This window comes from Bos indicus, chromosome 9 (assembly GCF_029378745.1).
Source record: "Bos indicus isolate NIAB-ARS_2022 breed Sahiwal x Tharparkar chromosome 9, NIAB-ARS_B.indTharparkar_mat_pri_1.0, whole genome shotgun sequence".
Classification (NCBI taxonomy): domain Eukaryota; kingdom Metazoa; phylum Chordata; class Mammalia; order Artiodactyla; family Bovidae; genus Bos; species Bos indicus.
Window position 1 is genome coordinate 19,620,057 of NC_091768.1, and position 12,834 is coordinate 19,632,890.

General features: G+C 41.6%; 1 protein-coding gene across 1 annotated transcript in view; it reads left to right on the plus strand.

The window, feature by feature from the left end:
• SH3BGRL2 (SH3 domain binding glutamate rich protein like 2) overlaps positions 1 to 11,801 on the plus strand; it is a 93,306-nt gene extending 81,505 nt beyond the window's left edge. Inside the window, exons 4-5 of the mRNA XM_070796610.1 lie at positions 4,702 to 4,782; positions 8,780 to 11,801. Of these exons, the coding sequence (XP_070652711.1) occupies positions 4,702 to 4,782; positions 8,780 to 8,791 (93 nt within the window). The 3' untranslated portion in view covers positions 8,792 to 11,801. The remainder of the gene's footprint in view (positions 1 to 4,701; positions 4,783 to 8,779) is intronic.
• Positions 11,802 to 12,834: the final 1,033 nt, after the last annotated feature.

Here is a 12,834-nt window from a genome sequence, read left to right on the forward strand (position 1 = left end):
TGGTGTGTTGAGGTGCTATTGCAGATGTCTAGCTTGACTTAGGGCAATGAGACTGATGTAGAAAAATAGAGAGGTTGAAAGGATATGTAAGATAGTTATTGGCTGAGGGAAGAGTGGAGCTCTCTGACGCCTTGGTTTCTGACTAGTAGTAGAGCCTGTTAGATGGCGATGCCACTCTTCTGAGAGGTCTGGCTTGTGGGATAGAAGGAAGAGCATGAATTGTCATTTAGAACTATTACGTTTAAGAGTCTATGAACAGGGCTTCTCTGCTGATCCAGTGGTTAAGAATCTGCCTTGCAATGCAGGGGACACCAGTTTGATCCATGGTTTGGGAAGACAACACTTGCCACAGTGCAGCTAAGCCCATGAGCCACAACTATTCAAACCTGCGCTTTGGAGGCCAGGCTCTGTAACAAGATAAGCCACTGCAGTGAGAAGCTTACACACTACAACTAGAGCCCACACAACAACAAAGACCCCCAAGTAAATACATAATGCTTATTTATTAAAAATAAATGAATAAATTTTATTTAGTTATTAAAAATAAAATGATTTTTATTTATAAAAATAAATGATACTATTTATGTATTAAAATAAATAGTATTTATTAAAACATTTATTAAAACAAACAATATTATTTATTAAAAATAAACACCTAAATTATTTTATAAAGTAAATTATTTATAATAAATAAATTTTGAACTAAAAAAATATATATTTTAAACGAGTCTATGAACAGTTGCTTACTTGGAATCAGAGTTGATAGGAGAATCAGCGCTAGGGATCTGAATTTAATTAGAACCACGGCTTTGAGTGAGATTCCATAAGGGAAAGAATTTAGATCAAGTAGTGGCAGAATATGGTGTGGAGAGAAACAAGTCCACCAGTTTTCACATGGTAGATATCTAAAAGGATGAGATAAGCTGATGTAGCTTAGCACTCGTCCTCCTGTTACCACACTGAATATAAGCGGCAAATGATCAGGCAGAGAAAATATGTGTCAAGGTTTATTTCCTGAACCAAGGCCAGTAAAATGCTACTCAGCTATTTAGATCTACCTTTGTTACAAAGAATATCAGTAACAACATTTTCAGTTCATGGAATTTTGCCTAAATTCTACATCAAATTGAGATATAATTTTTATTAAAAGTTTTCCGTGAAAGAAAATTCTATGAAACCTATAATACCTAGAGTCATTTGAAACTTCCAAGTGCTCCACTGACATCTTCTCCACTAAGTGTCTCATACAGTTGCTCAAATTTAACATTTTGAAAGTCAACTTCAACCTTATCCTCAAACCTGCTTTTTTCCTCTGGTCTTTCCCCTTAAGTCACAAAGCTCAGACCTTCTTTAATTTTTTTTTTTTCCAAAAAAATTTTTTTTATTGAGCTATAGTTTTTACAATATTGTATGTTTCAGGCATACAGCAGTGATTCACAATTTTTAAAGGTTCTACTCTGTTTATCAGTTCAGTCAGTTCAGTCGCTCAATCGTATCCAACTCTTCGACCCCATGGACTGTAGCATGCTAGGCCTCCATGTCTATCACCAACTCCTGGAGTTCACCCAAAGTCATGTCCATTGAGTCGGTGATGCCATCCAACCGTCTCATCCTCTGTCGTCCCCTTCTCCTCCCGCCCTCAATCTTTCCCAGCATCAGGGTCTTTTCAAGTGAGTCAGCTCTTTGCATCAGGTGGCCAAAATATTGGAGTTTCAGCTTCAGCATCAGTCCTTCCAGTGAACATTCAGGACTGATTTCCTTTAGGATGGACTGGTTGCAGTTCAAGGGACTCCTTGCAGTCCAAGGGACTCTCAAGAGTCTTCTCCAACACCACAGTTCAAAAGCATCAATTCTTCGGCACTCAGCTTTCTTTATAGTCCAACTCGCACGTCTGTACATGACTATGGGAAAAACCATAGCCTTGACCAGATGGACCTTTGTTGGCAAAGTATGCTGCTGCTACTGCTGCTAAGTCGCTTCAATCGTGTCCTCTGCTGGTGCTGCTGCTAAGTCACTTCAGTCATGTCCGACTCTGTGCGACCCCATAGACGGCAGCCTACCAGGCTCCCCCGTCCCTGGGATTCTCCAGGCAAGAACACTGGCGTGGGTTGCCATTTCCTTCTCCAATGCATGAAAGTGAAAAGTGAAAGTGAAGTCGCTCAGTAGAGTCTGACTCCTAGCGACCCCATGGACTGCAGCCTACCAGGCTCCTCTGTCCATGGGATTTTCCAGGCAGGAGTACTGGAGTGGGGTGCCATCGTCTTCTCTGGTCGTGTCCCCTACATACAAAGAAGTTCTGTTCTGAGAGCACGATCATAAGTTCAATGTGTTCATGAGTCCAGTGAAGTTAGCCTAGGTACCCTGCTAACACAGTCAGCTTTGTACCGCTGCTTTTATGCTTGCTTCCAGACATCCTGTGCTTGGAATAAAGACACTGTACTTACTGTACTCTATACACAAAAGCACATATAAGTATACAAAAGCACAGCCAATTGTAGAGGATGCATACTCAGGACAGTGTATACCAGACATGTGAACTTTCGTGATTGGACATGGAAGCATACATTCGCATCTTTGAAAGTTCACAACTTGAAGGTTCGTACGTAGGGAGCTCACTATATAGATCATTCTGCTTGCTCCCTTACTCAGAACCCGCACATGATTTCCTTTTGTGCTTAAGGTAAAATTCAAAATCTTTCTCTTGCTTTCTCAAGTCTGGCACATGCTGATCCCAGTCATATCTGCCAGCTTTGCTCTTCCTTGTTGTTATTTCCTGTCCCAAAGGCTCCTATCCCAACCCCTCACTTATCTAATTCTGTTCATTCTAAAAAAATTCAGCTTAAAACTCCCATTTTCCAAGGAAGTATTTGCTGAAGTCTCCTTCTTTAGAGGTGTTTCTCCTTCTTGGCATGGTCAGGGAAGGCCGCTCTTTGGGGTGACTAGCCTCAGGGCTGATCTGAAATGACAGCAGGAGTGATTGCTCCAAGATCTACAGAAGGAGCTGTGCATGCATCCCTGGGGCTGGGATGACTGGGCACAAAAAATCAAGCTGCCTTCAAGCCAGACGAGACTCAACTTACTAAAACACTTGGATGACAGACAGAGTCTCGACGCAAAGGCAAATCATTAAAAGATTTTTCATCCACCGAGGCCTGCTTTGCAAGAAGCAGATCTCCACTCTGAGTCATCGACTCTCATTTAGATTCCTAGACAGGTTTCAAAAGTATTTGTAATGCCACTGACCCAGCTCAGCAGCGGCTTCATTAGGGCTCAGTGACTCATGTACAGGGTGCCCATACCTGGTTTCCTCTTGGGCAAGAAGCATCATAGAATACAAAAAGCATTGATTTCAACACCAATGAAACTTGGGCCCAAATCTCAGTCCTCTTACGCATCAGCTGTCAACCTTGGATACCATAATTATTTGCTCTGAGCCAGTTTCTAACCTGGTGGTGGGTATTAAATAATATGCTGGACTTCCCTGGTGGTCCAGTGGTTAAGAACCCTCCTCGCCAATGTGGGAATGGGGTGGGGGGTGGGGTGGGCTGGGGATGGGACAGGGGAGGTGGGGGGACGAGTTCCCTCTCCATTCCCGGAAGATTCCACATGGCGTGGAGCAGCTAAGCGCATGCGCCACAGCTACTGAAATCCAAGCGACCTAGAGCCTGTGCACTGCAACGAGAGAAGCTGCTGCAATGAGAAAGCTGTGCGCCGCGACGAAGAGGAGCCCTCGCACACTGCTACTAGAGGAAGAAGCCCGTGTACAGCAGTGAAGACCCAGCATAACCAAAAATTAAATTAATAATTTTGCCAAAACTTCTCCCATTAAAAATTATGAAATAACCTTTGAATGATGTTCGGTGTCTGATGATAAGACACCGAACCCAAAGCAAATGCCTACCACTCATGCTGATCATTGTCTGCTTGCAACGTTTATCCTCTGCATAAAGTGACCCAGGGGACTTATGTCAGATTTTAAGACCCACCCCCCCATCCCCAACCTTCACATCAGCTCAGCAACTGTGTAGTATTATACAGGCAGACTTTGGAAAAGAAAACAAGTGATGAAAACATTGGCCAGAACCCCTTCATGGCTTCTCTCTCGAAAGTAGGAAGAGAAAAGTGATTCTGTGTCTGAGGCAAAGATAAATGTTAGAATATTTCCTCCTTGAGGTTTTACTTCTTTCTTTTTTTTCTCTCCCTGAAGACATAGTCTCGAAGAATGTGGAGAAACTTCAAAAGCAGAATAGAAGCACGCACATTGACACATGGAAACCTTTACAACTTTCTGTTTACACAGTGATTTTTTTTTAAGCCCTACATAGCAAAATATCAAGAGTGGAATTGGGAGGCTGCCTTCCAGATTGAAATGCTTAAGTAAAAATCTTGGGTCAGAGTGACTCCACACAAACAAATAAATGTTAGTTTGACACGCGAGTGAGCATGTTCTGACTTCCTTTCTGTTGTTGATGGTTTACATTTTAATTCCTGTCACAGGCTTTGGATTAAAAATGTGTTGCCTTCATCATCACGCTCACATGTTGAGACTCAAACAGAGCAAATCCAGTAGATTTATGTAGCTTTTCCCTAGCCTGGATGGAACAGCGGTACATTTTTTATTGACATAAAGACTTTGTCAAAAGCACCAAGTACAAAGATGGTTGTTTGCTTTTGTTTATTTTCTCCTTCTCCTTTTTCTAGGATTATGACAGTTTCTTTGAATCCAAGGAGAGCAACACAGTCTTTTCATTCTTAGGCCTGAAATCACAGTTGGCGTCAAAGGTAGGTTAATCTTTTCTTGGTTTAAAACGTGTCTTGAGTTGTTCTCAGGGATTGAGGTAAAAGGAGTGTAGAGCTAGTCTTCCAGGTTTTCAGCTTTCGCTTTCTCAGGTGCACAGTTAGGACTGCCCAGGGTAAAGCCACATAAAGATGCCATTTTTTTTTCTTTCTTTCTCACTTTTAACTGTTGCTGTATATTAGAATTTATCTTTATTTAAAATTCAATTTATTCATAATTTGGACTTCCTTCTTTCAAGAAAAATTTAAGGTAGCAAAAAATCATAGGTGCTTCTTACTTTAAAGTGCAAGCTCACATTACTTTACCTTTTTTGAAAAACAATCAAAGCCATGCTTTTAAGGTCTTCTCCTATTTAAGTCATTTACATTGGAAGGGGCATGATTTGCAATAACAAATGGTCAGCCTTGAACAAAGAATAATTCCTAAACTAGTCCAAGTGTTTTTGAAGCCACTTTATTGTGTCAGATGTCTTTTAGAAAATGTAAAAGCCTCAACCTTTTCTAATATTTAGAACTATAGATAATATATATTATTGTAACTTTGTAAAGCACATAAATTCATTTTCAAAATAAAAAATACCATTTCTTTGTTAAATAAGGTAATATTTTTAGTGTTATTTCCCCTTCAGAAAGTACTTTTTTTTTCTGATTATGAAAATAGCCTAGACTCATTTTTAAAAATTGGGAAAATGCAAAATGTATAAAATAGAAAGTAAAAAGTCACCAGAGAAGACCACATAAACATTTTTGATGTATTTCCTTGCAGTCTTTATGTACATGGCAATGGAGGTTTTGACTGTATTTCAAATTGAGACTGAATTCTAAAGCATCTATTTTTAACACTGAGTTGAAATGAAACAGCATTACTGGGAAACTTTGATGTCTATAAGTAATAGGTCTTTTGAGGCCACCCGGGATCTGTACCATTTCTGGAGCACCTGTGGGAGGAAGGCAGAGACTATCAATAATACAAATTACACCCCAGGACCTGTAGCTCCTCGCCAGTGTGAAATTGTGCTTTGTTATACATCAGTGAGTCCACAGATGGTGGTGGGTGGTTTCTGTGCACATGTTTTAAACAGAGGCAAAACCCACACATAAAATATTTAAAGGGTCTTAAAGCTATTTTTATAAAGATGGAACATTGGAATACTTGGGAAAATGAAAGTATTTTTATAACGTGTTTCATATAAAGATATTAAACAATCCAGATTTATCTTCAAAGAACTGGAAAAAACTGGGATAAGAGCAGTCTAATGGATGCATAAATCCAGTGGACAGTGTCTGTGCAAACATCTTTGAAAAATACTGTGTGCTTGCCATCTTTGTTCTCATTTTCCCCTAAGATGTAGATTCCTTTGAGATTCTGTGGGCTGACTTTTTTTTTACTCTTTGAAAATCTTTATATTCTCTTAGAAAGTTTTTAGGAAACCTATGATCTGTAAAATATGCATTCTCCCATAACTTGTGGTCCTGGGATTAAAGTTGGTCTTATGTTTTAAATGTTTTAATGGATTTATAATTTACATACCGTACATTTCCCTTGTTTTTACAATTCAGCGATTTTTGGTATATTTACAGGGCTGTGTAACTATCACCACAGGCATAGAGTTCATTTATTTATTTTTGGCTGCTCCGCATGTGGGATCTCTGTTCCTAACCAGGGATCAAACCCGTGCCCCCTGCACTGGGAGCATGGCGTCTTACCCACCGGACCACTAGGGAAGTCCCAAGGTTGGTTTTGATGCCACTGAGGTTTGCTGGATTTCAGGAGACCATCCCATCAGCAGTGAGGGCTCCGGGCATCCCCACCCATTCCGATCCCCGTTTTCAGACTCCCGAGTGAATCATAATGTGAGCAGGGGCCCATGGAGCCCAGGCAGAGGGCTGTGATGCAGTGTACCTGCTGCTCTCACGAACCATTCAAGGCCTCAAGCGTTAATAGCAGCTCATACGTCAGTCCCATAGAGGAGAAGTGCAAGTATCTTTTAGAGCAAATCAGCATCTCCCCCCTTTCTAGTTATTTATTTTGTGCTCAGTCATGTCCCTCTCTGCCATCCCAAGGACTGTAGCCCTCCAGGCTGCTGCCCTTGGGATTTTTCTGGCAAGAATACTGGAGTGGGTTGCCATTTTCTCCTCCAGGGGATCTTCCCGACCCAGGATCAAACCCATGTCTCCTGCATTGGCAGGCGGATTGTTTACTACCGACCACCTGGGAATCTCTATTTGTTTTGTACCTTGGGAGTAATTCATTATACAGTCTACACTCTTAAGGCCTAGATGGAGCCTTCATGGATGTAATATACTATACGATGGAGCCTCCTTTCCCGTCTTCTTTCCTACGCGCTCTGCAGCACAAGCACATAAAAGACAGAGCTAGCCCACCAGGGGACATAAAGACTGCATTAGCATCTGATTGCTCTGTGCAACAGTGAGGGGAGAGAAGCTCAATAGGAAAAGAACATTCAGCACCCAGGTGTAGACACTGGCCAGAGTTCAGAGTGGATGGGACACAGGATGGTAGAAGGTCACAGAACGGTGGCCTGCAGGGCCACCATCCCATATAATGTGTGTGTGTGTGTGTGTGTGTGTGTGTGTATAATGGGATGATATATAGTCATGCTTCAGAATAAAATTTAATTATATTAAAGAAAAAACGTCCATGCAGGACAGACACATCCAGAGCCAATGTGCCCTGCATAATAATGAATACATTGAACACCAAGTTTGCTTCCAACTTTTTGCATTCTTAGTAGTACCCAGAAACATCCTTGTAGCTACTAACACTCTGCTGCATGTACATTTTTAAAGAATTCAAGTGAGTTGCTGATACTTAAAATACTGATTTCCCACATTTCTCTATTCCTTGAATTGTACAAACCCTGGTTGGGAGTCGGGGAGCAGAGGCACACCCTCCTTTCTGGATGTCTGGAGCTCACTGTGGTACCTACCTACGAGAAAAAGACCTTTTCATGAATAACTGTCAAAGGAAATCATCAGCCTCATTCTCATAATAGACTCAAAACAGAGCCTGAAATGGAAGTTTCTGCTTTCGGATCACCCCATTCAGGGCTGATATTGAAAACGTGTAGCCACCAGTAAACCCTGAGCACTGAACCAATAGGGGGCTCCTCTCAGAGCTCCCAGCCCCCGCCCACACCAGGGGTCAGCCATCCAGCTGTTGGATCATGGTGGCTCTTGAGGGCCTGGAGCCCTCACAGCTGTTTACCAATAGGTGTGGTAGTGTTCCCCTTGGGTTACCCTCTGCGGGGCCCCTGAGTGAGGTAACTGCCCCCACCCCACTCACCCAGGTGCAAGAGGCATTTCATCAGTGTTGGAAACAGGTGGCTTCCTTTCTCCTTTTCTACTTGGCAGGTCAGGTGGGTGTGACTTACATCTGGGCTCTGATCCTGAAACCTAGGATTCGCTCTTACCTATTACATGAGGGGAGAAGGCAATGGCAACCCACTCCAGTGTTCTTGCCTGGAAAATCCCATGGATGGAGGGGCCTGGTGGGCTGCAGTCCATGGGGTCGCTAGGAGTCGGACACGACTGAGCGACTTCACTTTCACCTTTCACTTTCATGCATTGGAGAAGGCAATGGCAACCCACTCCAGTGTTCTTGCCTGGAGAATCCCAGGGACGGGGGAGCCTGGTGGGCTGCCGTCTATGGGGTCACACAGAGTCGGACACGACTGAAGTGACTTAGCAGCAGCAGCAGCATCACATGAGGGTGATTATTGTGATTCCCAACCTCTCTGTTCCCTGATGTTTCAAATATCACTGCCAGGGTCCAGTGGTTAAGACTCCATGCTCCCAGTGCAGGGGGTGGGGGTTCAACCCCTGGTCGGGGAACTAAGATCCCACATGCTGCATGGTGCGGCCAATAAATAAATGAATAAGTAATATAGATCACTTGCCAGGGTGAATTTTCTTGTCCATGTAATGCAATAACTAGCTTTTTTTTTTTTTTTTTTAATAGGCAGAATCTTAGCGAAGACAAGTGGAAGAGATGGAGATGCATTTCAGAGTCCCCTCTGGTACTCGGCGCACACCTGCTTACCTAATGCATCACTGTGACAGAAGCCACATGCGTTTTCAGTAACTTTGCTTGCCATGGAAAAGGTGTTTGGGGAAGACTTGGGTCTAATGGGATTGCATGATCGCTTTAAACCAAATCAGGACTGTGGTGGGTTTTTTTCTTATTTTCAAAATTACCTGCAGTTGCCTCACTTTACCCGGAGGAGCTGTCACCTGCTCCAGGTGTGCTTCCTGAATGACTGAGTGATAAGCGGGTGGCACCATCAGAGAGAAAATACTGGGTCTGCCCTGGTTTGTCGTTGATGCCAGGATTGCTCAAACCTGCTTCTCTTCTAACTACCTAGGTGATATCCTTGAAATTAGTCTGCCAGGCTTTTAGAATATTTTGATCAGAAAGAAAAATAGCAATGTTGGTTGACAAAGGGCTGAAGGTCTTTGCTGCAGAATCACAAATATTCCAGTGCTTTGTCATAACTGTAGAAAAAGTTAGGTGCTCTAGCCTCCTTTTGGTGATGGAAATTATTACCCCTATAAATCCTCCAAGATCCTCCTGATGTGTCCAGAAATCATAGTTGATTATAGTATATGATCAGAACCGAGTTATTGGGATGAGAAGAATTGCTATTTTGAAAAATACATGTTTCTTTATCTCTTGCAAGGGGCAAGTCTCACTTAATACATAAGATTGCATAAAAGGTATATTTCAAGAGGTGCACTGATTAGATAGTAAATTTATAGGGGATATTATCTGACTCATATCTGAAAGCATTTCAGCTCTAGCAACTTAGTATGCATAAGTGCACATATATTTTTGAATGCAGCTCCCCTAACTAGTAGCTGCTTATATATTTTGTGAAAGGATTATATTTTTTGAGAAAGGAAGATCTTGGTTAGATGTATTTTGGGAACCCTTGATGAGGCATATTAAAAAAATAACTAATATTGCTATACATTTTAATTTTTTTTTTCCTGTGTTACTTTTCATTGGTCCTCTCACTCTGCCAACTCATATTTCTGGCCAGTGCACAGTCCCAGATTTTCAGAGTAATGTAGATACATGTTCTTATTCCATGTATGAGCACTAGTGATTTTTCAGAACAAAGTACGTACAAGAAAGAGGCTGTCAGAGATTCACTCTGGATAGTACATGGCATGTGAAGTCTCTGTTCCCTTTGAAGTGGATGCAGATAAATACTGAACCTGTCTACTTCATTAAGGCAGAGGCTCCTTTTACTGCATCCTTGTCCCTGCTCACATTTCTTAAGAGTTTTTAGTTGCCAAACCTGGGAATAGTCTTGCATAGGATAAACTCTTAGAGGACTGTGTAAGATATTCTGCTATTCTCAGCATCCTGATGGTGGACTTGCCCTTTGGATTCTGAGCAGGAAGTTTGTATGAAAGGAAAAGAACAAAAGAATTGAGTTCCTGTCACCTGTGTTTTCTCTCCCTCCAACTTGCTAAATGTGGACTCTTCTAAAGAACTTGTTGAATGCTAAAGCTGACATCCCCAGCCTGAGGTTTGCAGTCCAGGGCTATAACCAGAAGGAAAGCATTCAACTGATTCCTACTTGACTGGAACAGACACTTAATCCACAGTTTTCTCTCCAAGGAAAGTTGCTGTGAAATCATGAGTATGACTGCTTAGTTGGCATTAGGTACAATCCAGGTCACATTCCACTTGATAAATCCCAGGGACTATCCAGGAAATTGTTTTTGAACTGGGTATTGTGTTAAAGTCTGATAAGACTTAGTATTTCTTTTTAAGATACGATAGTTTAAAACATTAATGTTACTGTGATCTAACTTACGTTTTGTCTGCTCTTGCCAGTGAATACCAAGAAGCAACTTGGTAAGATTGAATCTTTGGGAGTTAAATTCTGGGGTCATAGGATCAATACAATACTTGCCAATACCAAGAAAGCTACTCAGACTTGTTTGTCTCAAAACTTTTGAATTACTCTGATTGTAGTAGATTCTCCTAAGCAGACTAGATGAATAGGAGAGCTAAATTATTATTATTACAGTTACACACCATCTACCTTCACTTGTACTTTTTTTTTTTGATCAGCAAAGAAATAGGAGAGACCAGCTTGAGCTGGTATTGTGCTTGTAATGAGTGAGCTTAGAAGTGCATTGGGTGGTATTTCCCATGGTATCCAGGCTCCGCGAAGTCCAGAGGGTATTGCTGTCTGGGCTTACCTGAGCCACACTGTGTTCAGATAATATCATGCCCTTACTTGTGTTGTTTTACCAGCTAAATTCCAAACACGTAATGATTTTCTTCATCCCTTCTTTAACTAGCTGCCTTTAGATCTGGATAATCACCTAGGAAAGAAGTGGATGGGAATTGTAGACATAGATATTATATCAGGAGCATTTCAAGACAGACTTTTTCTTTCCTATAGCAGGCTTGTTGGAACAAAGGATATGTGCTGCTAAAAAATCAGATTATGCCTTTTTAAAATTAGACACAATACAGAGTGCCATCCTGCTAGGTATATGCAGACCAGAAGAAAATTTATTTGGGGAAGTACTTGTTTTTCCAGATTCTGGCATTCTGTTAAAATCAAAGAGGAGAAAAGGAAGATTTTTTTTTTCCTCTCAGGCTCTAATATATTTTAGATTTGTTTCTGTTTTATAGATTTATCCAGTACTCCCACGTAGATGTTTTTATATTACATGAATTTAATAATGAACTAAACTTATTTGTCCTCTGTTGTTGAAGGGTACCAAAGCCTCTTGCTGTTTTGTTTTTTTTTTAAATTTGATTCTGCTATATAGGGTTTTGCTTTTTCTACAGATGCTTTTCATTTAATATCTTTTCTAAAGTGTCAAGACCCACTTTGATCTGCAAAATTATTGTTTTTAGATTTCAATTTGTATGCATTTGTTTCTAAAGGCATTGGTGAAATGTCAGATTTTATATTCAGCATTAAAGAGGAATAAATTCCCGAAAACCCACAGTCTGGAAGTGGAGTGTTTGTTCCCTACCATGTCTTAGACCTTTCCTGATTTTACTTTTGTGTTTGTTTGAATCTTCCTACTTAATTGGGCTGCTCAACTCCATACCTGAAAGCTATAGATTAGTTGTAAAAATGCATATGGCTCATTGAGCACTCAAAGAGACAGTTACACATGTGTGTGTGTGTGTATTGGAGGTGACTGCAGAATCATCTGTGTGTGTATTGGAGGTGACTACAGAATCATCTCAGTGTGTGCGTGTGTAATTGGAGGTGACTACAGAGTCATCTGTGTGTGTGTGTGTATTGGAGGTGACTGCAGAATCATCTCAGTGTGTGTGTGTGTGTGTGTGTGTGTAATTGGAGGTGACTGCAGAATCATCTGTGTGTGTGTGTGTGTGTTGGAGGTGACTGCAGAATCATCTCAGTGACCAGGACCAAGAATGGCGTTAAATCACTCATCCCTTGCTTGGTTCAAATGCCTGACAGTGGTTTCCTGAGTACACTGAAGCGCTGGGCTGTGGATTCTCTTCCCTTGGTTGGTTTAGTCACTAAGTCATGTCTGACTCTTGCAACCCTATGGACTGTAGCCCGCCAGGCTCCTCTGTCCAGGGATTTTCTAGGCAAGAACACTGGAGTGGGTTGCCATTCCTTCTCCATCGCTTCCCTAATTCTGTGCAAAAAAAAAAAAAAGAAAAAGTAGTGTAGCCGCAACCTGTAGTAGCAGGGCTCCGTTTGCTGCAGCCACTTCTGAAGGCAGAAGATATTTCTGAAGGCAGTGTCTGAAGTTAAGCACATCCCTGAACTGTTTCTAACCTTAGACACCAAGACGAGGGAGGCGAAGGAGGAGATAAAGAGTACAGGCTGTCAGTTTCCAGAAAAGTGCTAAATTGTGAAACCAGGGAAGCCAAGTAAATCCCCGCCTACTTGTAACCCAGATTTTCCAACTTGGTAGTTTTCTGGCAGTGCGGGCCAGGTTAGTTTGGTCACCCAGTTAATCAGTATGTGTTGCGCCCCTAGAACATGAGGGGGACTG